The sequence below is a fragment of the Aythya marila genome (genome assembly GCF_965140915.1).
Source record: "Aythya marila genome assembly, chromosome: Z".
Lineage (NCBI taxonomy): Eukaryota > Metazoa > Chordata > Aves > Anseriformes > Anatidae > Aythya > Aythya marila.
The window spans coordinates 16,540,549-16,564,441 of record NC_139080.1 but is presented as its reverse complement, the minus strand read 5'-3'; the positions used below and the strand labels follow the sequence as shown (position 1 = coordinate 16,564,441).

The window sequence follows — 23,893 nt, the reverse complement described above, 5'->3', positions numbered from 1 at the left end:
ATGACGTGTTCAACTTACATGGGCTTTTGACTATTCATCTGATATTTCCTTTTGAAAACAGATGAACACAATAAATGGTGACAGATTCAAATAAATTTATACATGCACAATCAGGTTTATAACCAAAACCTCATATCCATTTAGAAATGATATTTAAGCCACCATTCACTTAAGACAATTTTATAACCTTATAAGCTATACTGACATTTCACTTAGCGTCTCAGTAGTTTAATTTGGTCAATTGCAGACAGTCTTGCATCTGTCAAGGGACTAAACATGGCTCTCAAATGACAGAGAATACGGTGCCAATTGAAATTTGGTCTATTTTTTAATAAAATCATACCTTTTTCATATGTTTTTTTAGGATGCATTAACTTTGTATCAAATACACTGATGCCTTTGCTGCACTTCAGTTAAGCTTACGAATGGCAGAAATTCTAGGGACGGGAACGAAAAGCCTGAAGCAGCGGAGGAGCGCCAGGGAGCAGCACCCAGGCGAAGGAGCCTCCGACAGCTGGGATCACCTTTCTGATCACCTCCCTCCGCGCTTCCTGCTCGGTTCACGTTTGTGAGAAGGCAAATGACTTACAGATAGATCCTCCTCACAATAGGAAGGAAAAAAAGCCTGCCAGGGCAGCGGAGCAAGGGAGCTCCCTGAGAGCAGGAAAAGAAGGGTGTCGCGACTGTGGAAAGGAGTACCTTTTGGAGCCTCCAGTGTAGGTGAAGGTAAAGGTGGAGTCTGAGTACCTGAAATCTGAAACACAAAGCGCTGCGTTATGACAACTTGGCATCCCGCTCGCCCCTCATTTCGGCCGAAATCGCCGCGGTTTCGCAGCCCGGCGCTCTGATACCGACGCGGGGAGCTGGGAACGGGGTTGGGGCGTGGATTCCTGCGGGCACCGGGGGGAAATGCACCAAGTCCCCCGGCCCCCTGCAACAAGTGCCCGGTGCTATGGCAACAACGGCGAGGAATTTCCACCGCTGGCATCGGCAACAGGCAGCCGCCCGCCGTGCCCGAGCCCCCGCCGCCGGGCACCGGCGGGGACCCGCCGTGCCCCCGGCCCTGCAGGCGGGTTTGGGGGGGACACGGGGCTTCGGCCACCCCCTGCGACCACCCCCCACTTAAAAAAATAATAATCGGTGAAACATCCACGGAGGGAAAGCACGGGGGCTCCGCGCCAGGCGGTGGGAGAGGGGGGGCACGGCCGCACGCACACGCTCCCCGGCTCGGGATGCCCCCCCTTTCCCAGCCGGCTCCTGGCCTCCTCTGCCCTCACATGCCCTCGGAAGGAGAGGAGGAGGAGGAGGAGGAGGAAGGGGGCTCCGCGGCGGCCCCGCTGGGGGGAACGGCAGCGAAGGGCACCGGGCTCCGCGGCAGGCTCCCCACCGCCGACCTGGCTGGCGCCCGGGTGGGGGGAACTCACCTGCAAACAGGCAGTCCTTCTCCGCCTTGCACTTTTGGATCACAACGTCAATATCCTTCTGAATCCGCTCTTGCCTTGAACACATCCCCATGAAATAGATCCCGGGGGAAAGGAAAAAAAAAAAAAAAAAAAAAAAAAAAGAGAGAAGGGGGGAAAAAAAAAAAAAAAAAAAAAAAAAAGCAGCTTTTATTTCCAGCCCCCTCTGCCCCCCCGCGCTGCCAGGTTTAATAATTCAGCCCCGAAAGATGGGCCCCGGGGCTGGCGAGCAGAAGCCGCCCCGCGGGGGCCCCGGAGGGATCCGCTCGGCCGGCTGGAGGACGGCGGCGGCGGGCGGGAGCCGATGTTGCATGCCCAGATGTGCCCGCCCAGATGTGCCGCCGCTGCCGCCGGCTGCCAATTTCCTCCTTCCCTGACAATAGATCCAGCGGAGGGTGGCGGCGGCGACACGGGATCCCCCCACCCCCCACGCCCTCGTTGTTTTTTTTTTTTTTTTTTTTTTTATTATTTTTTTTTTTTCTTTCGGGGGGGGTGGTTTGGGTTTTCTTTCTTTTTTTTTTCTTTCCTTGTGGTAGCTGCTTTTCGGATAAAAAAAAAAAAGAAAAAAAAAAAGAAAAAAGAGGGGGATTGGGGATTCGGGGGTATTTGGGGAGGGGGGAGCGCCGCCAAGGCTCACATCCCTGCCTCTCCCGCACCCGGTCCCTGGCGGCGCGGCGGGGCTGGCGCTGCGGCGGCCGTGCCGCTCCGCAGAGCCTCCCCTCGCTCCCGGCCCGGCACGTACGGGCCCCGCCGGCTCCCCCGGCGGAGGCGGCGCGGGGGAAGGAAGGGGCGGGTGCGGCGGGGCCGCCCCGGGGCTCCATGGAGCCGTCGGCCGCCGGCTCTCGCTTCCTCACCCGGCCCCGGCCCCGGCGGGGCGGCTGGCAGGCCGGGCGGTGCCGGGGTAGCGGGGCCTGCTCGCCCGCCGTGCCGGGGGACGGGGGGAGGCTCCCCCCGGCCCTCCCCGGGCGGCGGGAGGTGGAGGCCGGGCCCCGCTGCCATGGAAGGAGCGGGAAGGGAGCGACCGCGTGTGGCACCCGGTGCCGGGCACCGTGACCCGAAACCCCCCCTCCGGTCTCCTGTTATCTCTCGCCTCACGGGCCCCAGGGCCCCAGGGGTGTGGGGGAAGCGCCCAGCCGCCCGCCCCGGGGCCGCACAGGTGGCAGCAGGCATACAGACAGTCGGAGGGGATGGGCAGCTGTGCAAAACCCAGCCTTCCTCACCGGCCAAAGTGCAGGCTCAGTCCTACCCATAAACGGGTGTGAAGGCAGTGGAGACAGATTGGATGACAAAGCTCAAAATAGTATTCATAAAATCCAATTTCTGTGTATTCACCTACCTCTCAACCGCACCCATCAATTGTCCATTACTGAGCACAGTTGTTCTAGCGGTGTCTTCATTAGGGGAGTTTGTATTAATCAGGTATTGTTGATTTCAAGGACAGGAGGCAAACACAATCATTATTTGGTTATTCATTCTTAGGTGGAAATGGCTAAAAAGAGAAAAAAATGAATCCATATTCGTTCCTATCTGGACAAGATTTCTTGCCTAATGGAGGAAGTGGAAGGGAAATTGTAATAAAAACCAGGTAGTGTTTAAAGAAAACAAAAATTGATCATGTTATGTAACTCTCCACCTCTAAGAAAATAATTTATCTTTGAAAGGAGATTTCCAGACTACTTTTCAATGCTGTTCAGTAAATTCTCTTTTACTGCAGCATGACTTTTCCAAGGTAGGATATAGAAATTGTCGCTACACTAAGGCATTGCCATTCTGTAAAGTTAAGCCAGCATGGTCAACGAGCAATGCTTTTATAGAGTTTTTCTTGGATATTGCAGTTACAGCTTTTTGCTTTTACCTGCTTGCTATGGGTGCTCATTCTGTTTTCGATGGTAAGGTAGCATCAGCAGCCGTCTTTGCTGCCTTCTACTTCATCATAATTGGATGATGTAATCAGAACTTGATTATTCTGGTGGGTTTTTGGTCCCAAGCCTTGTAGAAGAAGGTCTATGTTAAGATAGAGATATTAAAGATATTTACCGGGAATTTATACTGGCAGTTTGTCTTACAGCTGATTCTGACCACAGGGTTATTCTCAGTGTCATGTCAATTAACACAATTCCTGACTGCCTTTTTAAGTGTCAGACTTCCCATAGACTCAGTAACAGTGAATTAAAAAGCCATCCACAAAGAAACACTCCAGTCTTGAGGAAAACTAATATGGTTGTTGGCTGGTTTCACAGCATCAGCTGAATAGAATGAAAAGTATAGACATATGGCAGGTTAAGCATTTATTATTATTTGTTGTGAGCGGCTTTTAAATTTCTAGATTCTTGGCCACTTTGGCCTTTGATTTATCTGATGACTCCAGTACTGTTGTATGGTGTCTTTTAGAGAAGAGAAGCTAGATATATAGTGAGATCATTCTATGGATTAAAAAAAAAAAAACAGGTTGGAAAATCTAGGTGAATCTTTACAGTTAGAATTGATCCATATATATACATATATGGATATATGGATATATACATGTATGTATATAGATAAAACAGATTGCCCGGAGAAGCTGTGGATGCCCCATTCCTGGAAATGTTCAGGGCCAGGCTGGATGGGGCTTTGGACAACCTCTGTGGTGGGAGGTGTCCCTGCCCATAGCTGGGGGGGTCAGAACCTGATGGTCTTTAAGGTCCCTTCCAACCCAAACCATTCTGTGACTGTATGTATGATTCTTAAATTTGTAAAGGTTGACAAGCTGCTGACATCCATGTAACCTAAACTGTACTGCAATCATGTCTGTATGTGTGCTGTAATCCCTATAATGATGTAGATTATACCACTCCCTTGAAGAAACTTTCCAACAAGTTTTACAAGTAATTTCATGAACGATAGGACAGCTGATCATGGAAATAATGATTTTGGCTTACGGGAATTTGATGTATGTCTAATTGCTTTTTCAAGACTCAAAAATCAGTTCTTGTCATTGTCAGGTATAACTTAAGTTCATCTCAGCTCAGTAGGTTTTACAGAACTGATTACCTCAATTAAATAAAATAAATGTAAATTTTATATTTGTATTCCCAGGAACTTAACCTGATAATATTTATAGTGGTGTAAAATGGGAAAAAAGAAATTGAAATCTGAGGATTTACAGGACTGGAATGTCTATGAGAAGATTGTTTCAAAATATAATGGGAAAAATACAGGGAGATAGAAACCAAATAATGAATACGTTGAAATAATGTGTGAGCACTGACTGACAAAGTTATTGAGGAAATGCACAGTTCGGCCAATTTCAGCTCATTGATGGGTTCTGTCTGCTTTAGACTAAGCAGATTTTTTTTCAGTTTATGTGGGGAAAAAACACACCTTTCCATCCATTAGTAAAATTGTTAGAAATCTACCAGTTAGCATTAAAGCACACTTTTCTGTCACGAAGTATTTTCTTTCTTTATTTGTTTTCTAAAAATGTTCCTCTTACATTTAAACATATATTTTAAGTCTTAAGAACAATGAAGATATGAAGATTTGCCATTGTATGCAATATGGTGACCTGCATTCAGCATGGATGCTGTCTTTGTAATATGGAAGAGAGTTCAAAAGGACAGGGACACTGAAAAGAATCCAAAATCCTACAAAATATAAAACCACCATCAGCCCTCTAAAACAAAGAAAAATAAGCTCTGTCCTGACTTCTACATGCACCAGCCAAAACTGTAGTACAAAACAAAACTAAATCTGAGCTTTTTCTCCAATTTCAAGACAGTCACCAATATGGCAAAGCCTGCTGACTTCTATAGACGTTGAGTTCCTGGAGGTGGAACACATAAAGGATCAATACTATTCAATTCTTACAGCAGGAAAGTACAATACTATCCTTCAGTTAGCTTTCTTAAAATAACACAGTCATTTTTTAATGGTACTGAGGCATTAAATTCCAAAAACATAGGTGCTCAGTTGTGAGATATGTAGATGTAGCACTTCATTGATCCCAATGAAGTGATGTAGAGCATAAAAAAATAATGTTTTGCTTCAAACTTTGGTGTAATTTTCACCATAATTCTAATATTGGCAGTTTCAGTTTAGAATTCTGATGTAAGATGGATCAAGGAAATGCTGAGTTGACAGTTAATTGTCTTTAAGCCTGTTCTACTCTTTGACAGATTTCAAGTCAGCTGTCTTCTACAACAATGCCCTCAGCTGTTCATCCAAGTAGTCACTGCCAAACTAGGTAGCCACAGTCCACAGGTATCCAGAGCATCTCATAAGGATATAAAGCCATTCAAATCACTCTGGTATTGTTAAATGGTTATTAATAGATTGGCTTCTTGAGTCAGCACTCTAAGCATGATGTGGTTTGGATTAAAAACACAGGAGTGTGATGTACACATCATAATTTATTGAATTTTACTGTGAATAAAACATTTTAACTGATGTTTGGAGTGGGTTAGCACAGGTCCATTGATAAAAAGCTATAGCTTTTTAAAAAAGAATGCCAGTTAAAATGGAATTAACAACATGACTTAAAATACTGGTATGATAGATAAAAACATAAAATATTTTTGTGTGATAAAAACTGAAGTAGTGAGTTAATTACATTACACTATGAAACAATACCTTAAACTATCACATGTCCAGTTCACCATAAGCTTTTGAAAGTGATTTTAAGCCTTCTCATCTAGCCTAGAAAAGAGAAACCTTCTGCTAGCATATTTTATTGATAAGTATTCTATTTGCAATTGTAGAATAATAGCGGGGGGGTTGGGGGGGGAGAGGGAAGCACAGAAGTGATGTACCAGAGGATCAAGGCTTACTTTTTTAAATCTGTGTTGAAATTTCCAATGTGATTGTATTTATTTATTTAACTGAAGTGATTTATTTATTTATTTAAGTCTCCTGTTAAAGAGCAGCAAGAGTTACCTCAAACAAAACCAAGGAATGTGTCGGTTTTATACACAGATGTGGGGATTGCTGATAAAGGCCTCTAGCTTTCCATCAAAGATGGGAGTACTCATCCTTCCAGATGCCACTGAGGCCCACAATAGCTAAAGCTATGGCTGCTGGCATGACAAACGGCCTCAGTAACGTTCAATAAATAATGCAATCAGAGTCCCAAATAACACCACAGTTTACTGTAATTCCTAGCACTGCATTTTCTAATGATGTTTTCAACATGTTTTTTCTCCTTCACTAATGTCACCTCATCTTCCAGTCTCTGCATGCCACCCTCATTTCTCCTGTTTCTTCTTCCTTTCTTTTCTTCCTTCCTTTCCTTTACTGTTACACCATTAATAAGCATCATTACTCTCTCTTTTCAAGTCTTGATCCTGTCTATCATACCCATTGAGTTCATCTCTTCCATCTTGCTCTTAGCAGGTCACTTCAAGAGCAGCTCAAAGAAGAGGGGTATAATGGAATTTTGTCCACAGAAATTGAGTTTTTGAAGAGATGCAAGTGGGAATATTTCCAAACCTTTTATCCTCGACTTTCTGAAGTCAATCACAAGCAAATCCAGAAGGGGAACCCTCTGCCTCCCACTAGCTCCTGAAGTGAGTTGCCTCTTGCCAGCAGCATCATTGTTTCTGTGAATCATGGGCATGTTTGGCTGCACACTGGTAGTGCTCTGTAAGGCAAGTAGCCGGGGCCTTCATCTCAATTACTCTGCAGCCCAGTAGCTAGGCTATTGCTCTAGGAGATAAGAGCTGTGAATTTATACTCATAGGCTGACAATACTGTCTCCACAATTAACTGTTATCAGAATTACACCCTGAGCTCAAACAGTGATCAGTCCTGAAGGTACATTATCCTGCGTGAGCATAAGAAATGGTTTCCAAATCAGAACCAAGAGGCCTATCTCAAGTGCAGATAAGCGCCTAAGCCCAGGGGAGAGGCAAAATTTGAGATCCATTTCTCACTTGGCTGTGTGCTATGCTTACTTTCCAGCATTGCATCTATTCTAAATTCCCTTCCCAAGAGCTTTAATGCCTTCATTCACTGAGCAGGCAGCATGTAAGCATGTCTCTCCCAATCCACATTTAGTCACAGGCAATAATGTTTATTGAATGGCTCAAGGGTACACAGACTATTTCTAAAATCCATAGCATCACTGGTGTAATTTACCACAGCTGAACCTGCTACCTGGCAAATCTCTCAATTGCTGAGCAAATGCATAGTTAAAAAAAACACTTTGTTGCCTATATCCAGATTGCAATTTCTTAATTGCAAATTGTCATGCCAGAAAGTACTCAAACTGTAAAATACTTACCTTGCTAAAAATATTCCATATAGTCCATTTTATGCAACAGTAAAAATGATTCACCATGTCACCATCTGTTATCAGGTACCGATGCTTTCTTGCTATAAAAACCTCAATTGCCGCCAACCTGTGCTTGTTGTTAACTAAGAATTTGTAACCCAAACTTAAAAGGAACTGCCAAGTACTCTCAGTTCATCTGAAACTGATAGGGTGGGAAGCACTCAGCACCTTGCAAGATTAGACCTTAGAAACAAAAGACTAATTCCACCAGAAGACTGCATCACATTTATACTGCAAGCTGTGGTGTACTGTTTTGATCTCTGACCTAACTCTAAATGAGAAGCAAAGAAAGGGAAAATTAGCACATGCAGAGTTTCATGCTGCTGCCACTTACACTGCTTCCTGTACCCATGCGAACTCATTTAGCGTTTGCTCAGCTACTACTGCACAACCAACTGTGTTGAACCCCAGAGATGTAATTAGATTTGGGTGCCTGCATTTGTTCCCTTCAGAAGATCGGGACCGGGGGTTAATGCAATGTTCATTCAGTCTTCTTAAACCAAAGCACTCTTTAATCTTAAGGAACTAAACATAAAAGACAGTGACATTTACAATAATTAATGAGTGTATGCATCTTTTACCAAAAGCATCCCAAGCTTCCATACAACAGCCTAACTTTCAAATTCTACATCCTTGTCTTCTTTAGTCACTTTCCCATAGTCTCATGTACAGAGCCCAAGTGGCCAGAAAAAGGGGGTTTTCTTTCTTACCTGTTTATAGGCCATCTTCCCTGGCTGTTTCCCCTCTGGTAAAATGGCACTATAACCTGGCAGGAGCCAGAGTAGGTCTTTTTTTTTTTCCTTTTTTTTTTTTTTTTTTTCCTTTTTATAAATAGTAGCTCACGTATTGTATTTAACATTAAACTTATACAAGAAAGTACATGAGTACATTATGTGGGGTTTTGTCTATTTCTTTAGAGCTCATAGGAAACCCAGCCAAAAGTGTACAGTATTAATCCCATTGACCGTGTCTTTTGGTACTTACCAAGATCATTTGTTTGCAAGCCATGTTCGTGATTATTACAAGTCAATCTGTTCCCTGGTTTCTGTTACTTTAACCCTGAGGTACAGTAGGAGCCAACAGTACCAGAATGAAGAAGTCACTACTAAAAACTAAGTAATGCCATAATCTAAACTAGAAAAAAAAATCTGCAGGCTTTCCTATTTCCCAATGAGACTAAAACAATTAAAAAATCCTTAGGCAAAAAAGATTGTGGAGCTATAAATTAAACCCACACGAGTATTTGGAAAAACAAATCATTTATCTTTTATGTATTTGAGGCAGTTTGTACAGTTTAAGTACAAAAACATGCTTGTTACATATCAAGTACGTGTCTTTCCTTCTAAAAACATGTGCTAATTTCACAATTTTTTTCAGCAGAAGACCAGCTTCTGATACCCAGTGGTTAGACTGCTGCCTGTCTACAAGATAGGAAATTAAGGAAACAGGAAAAGTGGCAATGAAAGAATACCTGATGCACCCACAAAAATAGATAAATCAAATGCAAAGCAAAGCCTGCAGTGCTTAAAGGGAAAAGATCCCTCAGAGGTGAATCTACAGTTGTTGAGGGTGAGGGACCAGGAGAGGGAGGGGAGGAAAAAATAAAGGTGTTAATGAAAAAACATCCATAAATAACTGGGAGAAAAGGAGCAAGATTGCTTTTAGTGGGAAGAAAAGACATAGTTAAGTACTTAACTTGATTTTTTAAAAGGAGATCATGTCAGTATTCTCGCTTCTTATTAAAAAAAAAAAAAAAAAAAAAAAAGGCCATCTGTATTAACAATTAGTATCGAAGGCTAAGCCTTCATCACAGAAATTGTGAATTCAGTTAGACCTTGCTTTCACAAATCACATCTAGGCTTTCAGCATGAGTAGTCCCATTGATGCAAGCAAGACAAGTAATGAATTAAAATGAAGCAATTAATTAGTTTTTAAACACAGGTCGTAGTTAACTCACATCCGTTCTTAGTCTGATATTGAAAACCTGTGTATGCATATACAACAAGTGGCATTTTCCGTAAGCCTGGTGAAGCTCTACCTAGTCTAATAATATCATTCTAATAATATTGTTTCTCAATATTTCTAATAGTTTTATTCAGATAAACACTAAAAACAAGCCTCCCCGAATGCCACATATTCTTGAAAAGGATACCAAATTAATCCACTGCCTTTATTGAAAAAATTAATAAATGACTTTGTAAGGAAAGAGAAATAAACTCACTAATGAAGCAATGACTATAATGATGTAAGGGCTTGAACTTTCACAATGCTATTTTCTTCTTATTTCCTTCTCTTATATATAAAACACGCAAAAAGACCAAGGTTACGTACTAAAAGTAAGATAAAGATGCCCTCTTGCACAATTCCTCTACCACAGCCCAGAGGGATGCCTTATTACATCAAAACCACAAAATTAAAGATGAAAGAAAAAGAAAAAGAAAAGGAAAAATTAAAGAAAAAGAAAAAGAAAAAATGGTTTCTGGACTGTGTTTTCCAGATCTTACATTTAACCTCTTTTTCTTACCCATTCTTCAATTCTGCTTTTCTCATTCTCTGAAATGAGGTCCAGACTGCCAGCAGTGAAGTAGCCCATTTTACAAAACCTGCTGAAGCCCCATCTGTTATGGTTGAACTTTGTATTTATTTTGCCCAATCTAACATCGATAAACAGCAATTCAGTATATTATCAAATGTAGATCAGTTGTCTGATAATTTTTTTTTACAAGTTTTAACAGTGTGTTTATACTATACCTTTTGTATTATGAAACCAATTTCTTCTAACATTCACAATATAAAATATATACTTGTGTAAATAGACTAAGTCAATCAAACAACATCATTGCTTTACAGGAATAGTATAGAAAAACAGCCACAAACAAAACTAGGTCATTGTTACTGATTCCTAGGTGGCAATATTAATTATTACATATTTTTGTACAGCATTTTATGTTTAATGCTTTCCTTGTTTTCTTCCAAAGTGGTAAAAACCATGAGGCCAACACTTAAATATTTGGAAACATTTCAAGGGTGGAAAGAAATTTCTAGTAAAAATAATTAGTTAGTGTTTCAATGACCTTTTCTTTAAACATTTGCAGTTCCCCTAAATGAAAGATTAATACATCCATCATAATTGCTATGCTATTTCAGTTTTATAGCGATTCTCTATAATGTTTTGTTGTGCAAAGCAGTGATAAAATGTTACGTAAGAAGATTCATGTTAGTTTTTGTGTTTTGGTGATTTTTTTGTGTAGCTACTGACAGTTCTATACTTATAAACCCCATTTTTATTTTTTATTTTTATTAAATTAATTTTTGGTCTTCCTACATAATTATCTAAATTCTGTAAACTACACAGATATAGCTCTTGGCACAATATTTCACTCTGACAAGAGAATGCTAAAAGAGAAATGCAGCTGGGTAGACTCCTAAAATACTCAACACTGATTTAAGCATTTCAGTAAAGTCAGTCACAAGAGAAGAGCTGGGTAAATAGTAGGAAAAATTATTCATGGAGACATTTACAAATCCCTTACAATTTGGCTATCATCCCATTGCTTATACTTGCTTGTTTTCAAAAATATCCAGTAAGACTTTTATTTGATGATGTCAGTATGCAGTCATGATAATTTTTTCATGTATATTAATATCTGGTACAACTATTGCACGATACTTGTATAATAAAGGTATTATATCTTGTATGTGTATTAGGGGAACCTAATGGCGGGCGGGGGGGGGGGGGGGGTGGAATTAGATGATCTTTAAGTGTCTTCCAACCCAAACCATTCTATGATTCTATTTACATTTGATCCAGAAATTTCTTCTTTTTTTTTCTGTTTACACAATCAAGAAATAGACACGACATCATGTAACATAATTCCCACACAAATCATGGATAAAGTGTTATAATTGGTTAAAGATATGATTAGAGTGAACAGCTTTCAAGCAATACAGGATTTGATAGCTGTTCACACAAAAGTGTTTAAGTAACGAAGATGCAATATATGTGTTCCTGAAATGACAGGTCAAAGGCCTTCAGCATTCAGAGGTCCCTTTGACTGGGACTTCTGCTGTTGAATCAAAGAAAAAAGAAAACCATGTTTGGTTTGGATTAAGCTAAACTTATTTCTGTCATCTCTTTCTAACTGAAATAAGAGAGAAGTTCTGGTCCATTTAACACAATGTTTTTCTTTTCAGCCTGAAACAATAAGTTTCACTTTGGGACATTCATTTTAGGAAAAAGAAGTAATAAAACTGCCCTTTTAAGGGGCACTTTTTAAAATGCACTTTTACTCTGTGTCATATAAGGCCACATGTTGTTTCTTTCACATCTTTGCCTCCCCATAGCTATTGAAGCAGGTAAAACAGCCTCAACAAGAGCACCTCGCCCCAGAAAATCCCTCCATCTTCTAGATAGGGTATTTTGTAGAAATCAAGTTTGGTTTTATTCTGTTCTTGAGTGGAACAGAGCTTGCATTTGAGCTGCACATTAAGGGAGAAGCAATGAACCTTCAGCTCCGTTGTTTGAACAGTTACTCAAGAGGATTCTAGCCCCTTGCTCAATGAATGTACTTTTGGTTTAGACAAAGAGAAACAGCTTTACAAGGTCTCGTCTGAGAGCAGTGTATTTAAGGCACTCCGTTTAGAAGTACAAGATCTAAGTCTCCTGAAGAGGAAGGAACTCAGTTTAACTGCCCCATTTCTGGAATGAATGCATTAACCACATTACTCAATGAAAGAGAGTATTATTTTCAGCTGGGGAAAAAGAATCCATACAATTAACCAGAACAAATAATTCAAGATCTCTCTTTGAAGGCATTTTTGTTACTCAATAAAAAAGACCAATTGTTTATATGTCACTCTGGCACTCTCCTAAGAAGGTAGAAGGCCAGCTAAGAGGAATGTCCAGGTAAACAGGTTATAGTTTAAACAACTGTGGAGTTTTGAAATCATTGCCTCTTAGAAAAATATTTGATTGACAATCACTAGTGATACCTAAGACCATGTTTCTGGCATGGTGATCTAGGGTCAAAAATCCAACAATGAAAATGGATATGAAAGAGGAGATTTTTAAGCATACACACAAAGAGGGAAACAGAAAAGTGAACTGGTTCACGGAATTAAACCAAAAATAATGTGCACATAAAAAACAATTTTCTGCAATAACAGCTCTTCAAGTGGCTTATTAAAGCATATTGACTGTGTTAAGCAATGTGCTGGTTTAAGAGAGAGGACAGGACCATGGCAGACCCCACTGATAGACTGCAGCTACTCCAAGTAGTTTCCCAAGTTCAAATCTGATCTCATATATACTGATAACAGTGAAGTAATCAGTACTTACCCCTTGTAAAGGCAGGAACATAAAACTTACGTTTTATGTTCTGTTTTAAAACAGAATCACAGAATTTTCTAGGTTGGAAGAGACCTCAAGATCATCGAGTCCAACCTCTGACCTAACGCTAACAGTCCCCACTAAACCATTTCCCTAAGCTCTACATCTAAACGTCTTTTGAAGACTTCCAGGGATGGTGACTCCACCACTTCCCTGGGCAGCCTGTTCCAGTGCCTCACAACCCTTTCAGTGAAGAAGTTCTTCCTAACATCTAACCTAAAACTCCCCTGGCTCAACTTAAGCCCATTCCCCCTCGTCCTGTCACCAGGCACGTGGGAGAACAGGCCAACCCCCACCTCGCTACAGCCTCCCTTGAGGTACCCATAGAGAGCGATAAGGTCGCCCCTGAGCCTCCTTTTGTCCAGGCTGAATAAGCCCAGCTTGTTCAGCTGCTCCTCGTAGGACTTGTTCTCCAGGCCTCTCACCAGCTTCGTTGCCCTTCTCTGTACCCGCTCAAGCACCTCCATGTCCTTCTTGTAGTGAGGGGCCCAAAACTGAACACAGTACTCGAGGTGCGGCCTCACCAGAGCTGAGTACAGGGGGACGATCACCTCCCTAGCCCTGCTGGTCACACTGTTCCTGATACAAGCCAGGATGCCGTTGGCCTTCTTGGCCACCTGAGCACACTGCTGGCTCATATTCAGCCGACTATCCACCATCACTCCCAGGTCCTTCTCTGCCTGGCAGCTCTCCAACCATTCCTCTCCCAGCCTGTAGCTCTGCTTGGGGTTATTGCGCCCCAGGTGCAGGACCCGACACTTGGCCTTGTTGAACTTCATGCAGTTGACCTCAGCCCATCGGTGCAGCCTATCCAGATCCTCCTGCAGAGCTTTCCTACCCTCAAGCAGATCGACACACGCACCTAACTTGGTGTCATCTGCAAACTTACTGAGGGTGCACTCGATGCCCTCGTCCAGATCATCGATGAAGATATTAAAGAGGACCGACCCCAGCACCGAGCCCTGGGGGACGCCACTAGTGACTGGCCTCCAACTGGACTTGGCTCCATTCACCACGACTCTTTGGGCCTGGCTATCCAGCCAGTTTCTAACCCAACGAAGCGTGCGCCAGTCCAAGCCAAGAGCAGCCAGTTTCTTGAGGAGAATGCTGTGGGAGACGGTGTCAAAAGCCTCGCTGAAGTCAAGGTAGACCACATCCACAGCCTTTCCCTCATCCACCCAGCGCGTCACTTTGTCATAGAAGGAGATCAGGTTCGTCAAGCAGGACCTGCCTTTCATAAAGCCATGCTGACTGGGCCTGATCGCCTGCTTCCCCTGCAAGTGCTGCATGATGACTCTCAGGAGGATCTGCTCCATGAGCTTTCCTGGCACTGAGGTCAAACTGACAGGCCTGTAGTTTCCCGGGTCTGCCCTCCGGCCCTTCTTGTAGATGGGCGTCACATTTACTAGCCACCAGTCAACTGGGACCTCCCCCGATAGCCAGGACTGCTGATAAATGATGGATAGTGGCTTGGCCAGCTCCTCTGCCAGTTCCCTCAGTACCCTTGGGTGGATCCTATCCGGCCCCATCGACTTGTGCACATCCAAGTGCCGTAGCAGGTCACCAACCAGTTCTTCATGGATAGTGAGGGCCACATCCTGCTCTCCATCCCCTTCCACCAGCTCAGGGTACTGTGTATCCAGAGAACAACCGGTATTGCCGCTAAAGACTGAGGCAAAGAAGGCATTGAGCACCTCCGCCTTTTCCTCATCTCTTGTAACTAAGTTTCCCCCCGCATCCAGTAAACGATGGAGATTCTCCTTAGTCCTCCTTTTTGTGTTGATGTATTTATAGAAATGTTTTTTGTTATCTTTAACGGCAGTAGCCAGATTGAGCTCCAGATGAGCTTTGGCCTTCCTAATTTTGTCCCTGCACAGCCTCGCTACTTCTTTAAAGTCCTCCTTAGTGGCCTGCCCACTTTTCCAAAGCTTATAAACCCTCTTTTTCCTCCTAAGATCAAGCCACAATTCTCTGTTGAGCCAGGCTGGTCTTCTTCCCCACCAGCTCGTCTTTGGGCACGTGGGGACAGACCGTTCCTGCGCCATTAAGACTTCCCTCTTGAAGAGCGCCCAGCCTTCCTGGACCCCTCTGCCCTTCAGAACCGCCTCCCAAGGGACTCCACCAACTAGTGTCCTGAGCAGCTCAAAGTCAGCCCTCTGAAAGTCCAATACAGCGGTTTTACTGGTCCCCTTCCTGGCCTTGCCAAGAATAGTGAACTTCACCATTTCGTGGTCACTCTGCCCAAGACAGCTCCCGACAATCACATCCTCCACCAGTCCTTCTCTGTTTGTGAAGAGAAGGTCTAGCGGGGCACCTCCCCTGGTAGGTTCACTAACCAGCTGCGTCAGGAAGCTATCTTCCACGCTCTCCAGAAACCTCCTAGACTGCTTTCTCAGGGCTGTGTTGTGCTTCCAGGATATGTCAGGGAAGTTGAAGTCCCCCACGAGTACAAGAGCTGACGATTTTGCAACCTCTGTCAGCTGCCTGTAGAATTCCTCATCCGTCTCCTCATCCTGGTTCGGCGGTCTATAGCAGACCCCGACCAGGACACTTGCCTTGTTGTCCCTGCCGATCCTAACCCAAAGGGACTCGACCTTGTCATTCCCAACCTCGAGTTCTACAACCTCGAAAGACTCTCTAATATAGAGAGCCACACCACCACCCCTTCTATGCTGCCTGTCCCTTCTATAGAGCTTATAGCCAGGCATTGCAGCACTCCAGTCATGAGACTGGTCCCACCACGTCTCCGTGATGGCAACCAAGTCGTAGCCTGCCTGCCGCACGATGGCTTCCAGCTCCTCCTGTTTGTTACCCATGCTGCGTGCATTGGTGTAGATGCACTTCAGCTGGGCCATTGCCTTATCCTCCGGCCTTGCCATTGTTCCCCCTAGCACAGCCCCAACAATCCTAGCCTCAGCCCCATCCCCCTTCCTACCTAGTTTAAAGCCCTCTCAATGAGCCCTGCCAGCTCCTGGCCCAGGATCCTTTTTCCCCTAAAAGATAGGGACCCGTCTGCGGCCATCAGGCCAGGTGCTGAGTAAAGTGCCCCATGATCAAAAAACCCAAGATTTCTGCGTTGGCACCAGCCCCAGAGCCACGTGTTTAACAGGTGGGCTTTCCGTGTCCTCTCTGAACCCCAAAACATAAACCTTCTACTGAGTACAGAATATTGCCCTTCACATTAAGGTTCCTAAAAAATGCCAGTTGAGCTTTACTGCATGAAAAGTGATGTGAGAAGGACACAATAACTCATCAGAAATCAGAGATTTAGAAATTGAAAAGCCAAATACTGTGGTGCAATTACCTGAGCTATTCTTCACCTTAGTGGTGATGAGGATAGCTAAGATCTGGAGGGTGGGCCATTGCCATGTGGGTAAGGACACAAACTAATCAGGAAAAAAGATTTTCCATGGCAGGGGAAATGGCAGTCTCAAAATCACTTTGCAAACAGTCTGTGAGCACAGAGCCCCAACTAAAGCAACCACCTTCTCATGGTCTGTAATAACAAATGTCACCCTTCTACCTAAATAGATGCCAGCATTTTGGGTGTGGGGAGCTCCTTGACTGATCCATGGAAGCAAGCCTTGTTAAGACCATCTCTCACTTCTGTCCTCCTACCCATAGAAAAGTAGAACACCACCCAATAAATTATTTTAAACAACACTCGTGAGGAATATAATTCAGAAAAAAAAAATACTGCAGAAAAAAAGGCATTGTTACTCTCCATGCAAGCATCTGAGCACAAGTTCAGAAACTCATTTCCTTTAGTAGCATAAGTCCCATTAAATTCTTTCACATTTTAAAATTATTATCCTGTGGCCATATTACCTTTTAAGAAAGTAATGTAGCATTTCTAATTCTTCAGGAAGAAATGAATGTAGAGACTCATATCCTTGTATTTATTCTTTGTCTGATGCAGTATTAAGCTTTTTTTTTTTTTTTTTTTTTTTTTTTTTTTTTTGTCAGTTTATCCAGGTTATCCTGAAACATTTTGTACTTGTAGAAATGGTGTATTGGAATCCCACTGAGTCCAAATAACAAAGCATATTTTGTGCCTCTTGCAGTTTTATTTAAAGATTTTGTGTATTTACTTTCTGATGTACATCCAGAAATAACTGGGACAAAAGGAGTACATTTATGCTATATAACTTCGTAATACAGAATATAAAAATAATTTGAAGTGACAGTATTTGCTAAATCCCACCTTATTCTTTTCTTGTCTCTGATGTAATAAATAATATACATCTGTGTGAGAAAGGAGATGTTTAAGGTGTGTACCACTGCCCTCTAACTGTATATAACCAGAACTATTTAGTTAGACAACTGAGGCTGCATACATCCAAAATTTCTGTAAGCTAAAAATTGCCTATACAGACTCCTGGGGCTCTAGCACTGCTCATCAAGTTGATCTGTGCAATTTTGTTTTGTTTGGGGTCTTCTGGGAGAAAGGTGGGGTTGAGATCTTTGGAAGGGGACAGGATTAAACATAAAATAAGAGGAAGAAAGGAAGTTTTTTGTTTGTTTGTTTGTTTTAAGCAATTGTGCTTTTACAACAATCTGAGTTCTAGATCATATCTTCCAAAACACTTTGCCTTTGTCTCCCCACTTGTGTGCTGGTCATTGCTACAGGTTTAACATTGCTACAAGTTCTCCATTGAACATGGAGAGCATGGCAAAAATTACTGTGGCAGTCTAAGGAGCTGGGGTACAGCTAATAACAGTGAATGAGGCTCCTGTACATGCCCCAGCTCTTCCTTCAATAACCACAGGCAAGCTGGCTGTCCTACTAAAGTGCTTGTGTATGTTCTGAAACCCATCTCCCCTGTCCAACTAATTGCAAGAGTTCTGAGGTTACAAGAGCTTCCTCTGCTGTGGGCTGGAGGTGTCATCCCCTGACTACCTGCTCATTTCTCCCTGCCACTGCCTTCAGTTTCTTATACTCCTTACTGTTCCTCTTCCTCTCATCTTCCAGTCTGTGAGCTCTGCCAGCAGTTTTAGAGACGACTTAAAATCCGTTGTGCAAGATTTCCACCAAAATCAGGAAGAGGGGAAACACAGTGACATTTTTATTCAAAAGGCATGAAGACGGGTAAAATGAAATTCACACCGCTGAAACGTGCAGTAGAACAAAAGCATGGACAATATGATTACACTGTTTTCAGGCTGGTGAAAAATACACTGGAGGAGGAGTTGCAGAAAGAAGCTACAAATCCCCTTTTGAGCTAGTCAAAGTCAGTGCTTTGAGGTTAAGAAGCAAAGTCTCCTATAGACCCCCGTATAAGATGTAGGACAAGATAGATCCTGACCCTCTTTGGCTGTAGCCATAGTTTAACCTTGATGTTATAGTTTTACCTTACAGCTTATTTGACAGTGTTTCACTGGTAAAATATTTATTATCTTCCCCAAATGGTTAAATATCTCAATGCAAGTAAACACCTGTGATAACTCTTTTTTTCCAAATACAGTTTAAGATTCATTAAATTCATGATGTGCATTCTAAGTTAATACTACTTTATATTCTTATAATATTGGAGATTTTCTGAATTAGATTATTACTCAAAAAATTCTCAAAATTTTTCATTAAGAGAAAAAAATCACTCCTGGGTTTCTGAGGAAACATGACCACTTGTAGTTTAAGCAAAGCCAACTAGGAGGTGTTTCTGTTAAACTATCATCTTAAGGTTAATAAACAGCCATCCATATATACAGACTGTGTTGCACTGTCTTGTAATAACTGTTCCACTTAATAATGCTGCAGGGAGGACCTAACAAAAGATACAAACACTTCATCCAATTTAGAAGCACATGCAAGATTTATTACTGGAAACTGCTTCTGTATTTTATATAAGGTTGATAGTGTCTGTTGCATACAATTTAGCAATATAGTCTTATAGTATGAATAGAAAATGAATGTGTCAAAATAAAAAACGTGAAAAAATGCAAGAGAAAAGCCCGTTCAGAAAAGAGAAAGCATACAAACAAGGGGCAGCTTGCTTGTTTATTGTTTTACTTTGAAGATACTAATTTTGCCTCTGTGGTTACATTAATATTCTCTGATGCCTGTTCAGGAAATTGGAATCTCAGATCTAATATCATTGTGTTCATCTCTAAAAATACAGCTGCTTATGGCAAGCAATTAGCCTACCAAAGTTATTGACTCTGTGACAGTAGCAAATACTTTATTCCTTCTCCAAATATTTTTTTTTTCCAGGTGAAACAGGCATCTTGAAACTATGCTAGGGGGACATGACTGAGTCCAGCTCTTCTCAGTATCTTGATGTTTCAGTACTTGGAGTTACGAAGGGTCTCTGAGTTATATGACAATACTAAATATGGTCATAAAAAGGATTGGACATCTTCAAAAGCATCACCCAGCCAAAGTCCTGACATGAGATAATTATTGACCTCTCCAAGTTCTCCCAGTCTGGAATGATTCCATTTATTTGAATGTTATTTTACTGATACCTTCATAAATGACATGAAAATACTTCCTTCTGGAAAAGTCTGGCTGTTTTTCAACATAATGCAAAAATGCTGTGGGTTATAGGACAATTAACATTGTGTCGAAGTTTCACTATATTTTCTGAAAGTGAAATGCCATTTTGCTTTACTTAATAACACTTCTCCTTTTACACCTTCTTATGCCTTTTGCCAAGAAATTTCAGGAAGGAAAAACGCTTTCTGAAAGGGACACTGCAACTGGAAGAGACTATGCAGAAATCATTGCCAAGCCCTAAAGAGGTACAAAGTGATGACGAATTGTGTGCATAAAAATATAAACAAAATGTTGACATGTACAACATATGCAGTTGCTACTGGCATTTAAGAGTAGTGGGTGAGCAAAACTGTACATACAGGTGTATTTTTACTCCAGTGATTGCTAAAATATTAAAATTATGGGTAGGATTATTTTACTTCAGACAGTTACATGTCAGGGGTAAAAATTCACTTATGTACTTAAAGTAAGAAATCATAATTAAAGGAATAAAAACTACCATGTTTCTCCTTTGCCATTTTTACTTTAGATAAAATGAAATACCAAAATCCTGCACTGATATCAAATCTAGACATCCCTGAATGAGAGAAAAAAAGACATTTAAAAACTGAACTAAAAAAAACCCTGACATTTAAAAACTGAACTAAAAACACTATAGTTTTGAGGATATTCACAATGACATTAACAAAGTGTTTGACTCTCTCAAGGCAACGAAAGATTATTGTTTTGAATTGATTATTACATGAGTCCTTTAGAGAAAACAATGCTTAGGAGATAAGTAATAATCAAATGATAGCTAATATGAACCTGGTATGGATCCAAGGAAGAGACAGGTCCTGCACGTAGGCATTAGAGATAAATTATCTACTAACATTGTTTAGCTGGCACCTTACCTTGGAAACATCCAAATGCCATGGTCTGCTAGAAAGTATGCCTCAGAAGGGCTGCTTCTGTGCATCATGCATTAGTTTTGACAGGACTGATGTGCTGAGCAACCCTGGACAGTCTCCATTGTAATCCATGCAAGTGTTTCAGAGTTTCTTTTAGTGCTGCTAAGAACCAGCTCCCTTCTTCAGGCGAGTCAGTCCCATGACACTCGCTCCACGCAGGACAGACAGGGAACAGCCCCACCGTCAGTCCGTCCCAGGAGCCAAGTTAATGATCAGTGGGTCAGACACTGTCGTGAGCTGCAGGAAAAGCCACTGTGCCACGTCTGCTCTGTGAGGCGTCCCATGCCCAGGGGATGCCCTGCCAGCCCTGCCAGCGAGGCTGCCCTGCGGTCCCTGTTTGTTAACTGGATTTCAGGGGCCAGCAGTAATGTAAAAGGGATTTAAGTTCACGAGACCCTTTTCCTGGTCTTTGTTCCAAGGCCTGTTATTAATTAAACTGTCATTAGATGAAATTCTCGTGTAATGACTGGAGCAGGGCCTAACACACAAATGGCAGCATTGTCTGCTTGTGCAGAGGCCAGAGCTGCCTACCATGGTGGTCTCGCCCCAGCCTGAGCCTGCAGGTCTTTGTGGACTCTGCCTGAGTCATGGTCTCCACCCAGGCTGGCCACCTACTCGAAACAAGAAATGAAGATGTACATCAAAAAAGCGGATTATGGTCACAGAGCCCACCAGCAGCCCTCTAGCCCAGGCCCTCCAGGCAGCCCTGCCAGTCTGTGAGGGGCTCTGCCCTGCAGGACATGACAGGCCTTGCACGGGAAGGGAAGAGGAGGGCACTGCCTCTACCACTCCATACTCTGCTGCTCCTCTGCTTTCACACCGCTGAAGAAATGTGCATTTTCAAATTTGTGCTCACTGCTGCTGGGGTTACAGAGGGTGCCATGCACACTTCAGGGGTGGGGATTGGCACCTTCCCCATCTGCTGGGGCCACTTCTGCTTCTGATTACAGGACTGACAAGTGTTTTCAATGCAGGACAAACGTGACTTGATACTTACTGGGTAAGATTTTCACTCCGAAGTGAAAATTTGGAATGCAAAATTAAATGTAACATTGGATTCCCAATGCCCCTTTTCAAGAACAGTTCCTGAACAAAGCACATGGGATTTAAATTATCTCCCATCACTCCCTAGCAGGTGCTCTGACCACACGGCCACAATTCTTGCTCCCTTTCAGTCCATCTCTTCTGCCTAATTAATCTTTAATTACATCATGACAAATGTACAAGATGTGGCAGAGTGGTAGGGGGCGTGCCAGGGTTAGGGAGCAAGGGATGGACTGGAGGCTTCCCCAAGGAAAGAGCAAGTCTCCTCTTAGTGCCCTCTTGGCAAGGGAATCTTATCCCTCTGTGAATATTGAGTGTAATTTTACAATTTTTATTTCATCAGCCAACTCAGGTCAGGGTCAGACCCTGGGACAGATAGGTCCTTGTATCTGCTCTAGCTATAGATGCAGTAAGGGCAATGTAGATGGGATGTTGGTATCAGTAACTCTTGCCTTGAGAACAGGCTTGCAGTATCTGGTCATGTACTTTTACTGCTGTATAAGAGACAAAGACAGACTTACTTAGTTGAGGAAATTAATATATTCTGAAGTGTCTGTACAAGGACAGCTACCAAAACAATGAAAAAAAAAAATCACAAAGAACACCAAATAGCTACAAAATAAGTGCATTGTCTTCATTCTTGGACCTGGGACAGATGAGAGTCTGTTAAAAACACAAAGCTCTTCAGAATGTCAGGACAAGCCTGGGGGATAGGGAAAAGAAATGACAGCTCTTGGTGAGGGGGAGACTGTGGGAGCCCTGAGAAGATAAAACTGATGACAGACTACATGCATAAAAACATAGCGAGTACTGTAGTACTGAATAGGCAGCTTTAAATGCAGCATAAAAGTAGGTGAACAGATTTTCATGTGCAGGAGTACATGAATTTCCCTGCTCTGAGAAAATAAAACATTGAGATGAAATCTAGAACCACATTTGAATTGTAAACAGAGAGAGAATTTAGTGCCAGCAAAGACAGGAAAAATGGACTCACATCTTACTTTCTCAGGTCATGACTTTTCTCACCATAAAGGGAAAAGGGGAAGTTTAGGCAGACAGCAAGTAAAAAAATAAATAAATAAAAATAAAAATAAATGAATAAATAAATAAATAAATAAAAGTGCAGACTTTACAAGCAAGGATAGGCATGCAAAGGAATAGGAAGGCACAGAACAACCATTGTTTCCCAGAAGAGGTTTCCCTAGGTTTTCCACTGGTTTCATTAGATGCTTTCTGAAAAATGAAGCACCTAGCACTTAAAGACATTTAGGGTGCTGTGCCAAGCAACCTTTAAGAAACTGACCCACACCTTTCCATTTTTATTTTTCTTTCTTAAAAGAAAGAAAAGTTCTCCAAAGCCCCTGTGCTGAAATTTTTGTTTATCACCATCAGTAAAACTCTGGAATTACCAACTAGAACTACTTTGGTCTTACTTTGGTAATTACCAGATTACAGGGATGTCATCAGTAGCATTTAGGTAGATGTACTAGCATTAACTGTACCATTCAAATGTTTGAAACAACACATTTTAATATTCACGAGGAAAAGCCAAAGAAACATTTCTAAGGCTATCTCCTCATTTTGTATTAATTGCTACATAAAGCACTCTTTGCCAGCATTCACTATTTAGTATCCTTGCAGATTTATAAGCGGGTAAAACAGATCCAGCAAAATCATAATCCAACTTTCTGTTTTAAGAGAGAAATAATGCTTGAAAAACTTTGAGTGATTTAAGCACTATCAGAAAATAACAGCAAAAAAGATCACACAGATCATGTTAGAACATTTACACTTTTATATCTAGTCATATGACCAATATTCATAATACAGCTTTCAATCAAGAAGAAATGAGACACTCCAAAATGCAATCCTGAATCCTAACAATGTCCTTGTCTCTTGACTGAGCAAATCTCAAGGGCTGACAATTGAAAATATTTCAATTTTTCAACCTTCTGTTGAAAACACTCTGTTTAACAATGTTTATTTTGTTTCTTCGTGGTTGTACTAGTTCTTCATAACCATGATTTTTTTGTTCCTCCTATAAAATTCTCTGCAAGCTTAAGTGCCACTTCTGTTTCTTTATTAGAGCTCATTGTGGAAGATACTGAAACTGCATTCAGATCTAGGAGTACAAGACCCCTATAAAAACACACACAGCTCCTTTCTTACTCTAGCCTTTCCCCTCTGCTTTGACTGTAAACTCTCCACTCCTCCTTTAAAACTACCTGTTCAATAAAATACTCATTT

At 42.1% G+C, this 23,893-nt stretch overlaps 1 protein-coding gene across 4 annotated transcripts in view; it reads right to left on the bottom strand.

Moving 5' to 3' along the window:
* Positions 1 to 20,706, bottom strand: part of PARP8 (poly(ADP-ribose) polymerase family member 8) — a 127,636-nt gene extending 106,930 nt beyond the window's left edge. Inside the window, exons 1-5 of one of the 4 annotated variants that reach the window (XM_082784355.1) lie at positions 20,546 to 20,649; positions 3,316 to 3,464; positions 2,797 to 2,949; positions 1,425 to 1,498; positions 700 to 754 (exon numbers count right to left, since the gene is read on the bottom strand). In XM_082784355.1, coding sequence (XP_082640481.1) covers positions 700 to 754; positions 1,425 to 1,498; positions 2,797 to 2,813 — 146 coding nt within the window. In that variant the 5' untranslated portion in view covers positions 2,814 to 2,949; positions 3,316 to 3,464; positions 20,546 to 20,649. Of the gene's footprint in view, positions 1 to 699; positions 755 to 1,424; positions 1,552 to 2,796; positions 2,950 to 3,315; positions 3,465 to 20,545 lie in introns of those variants that run through there. The other 3 variants (XM_082784356.1, XM_082784357.1, XM_082784358.1) reach the window with 3 other exon arrangements.
* Between the last annotated feature and the right edge of the window lie 3,187 nt (positions 20,707 to 23,893).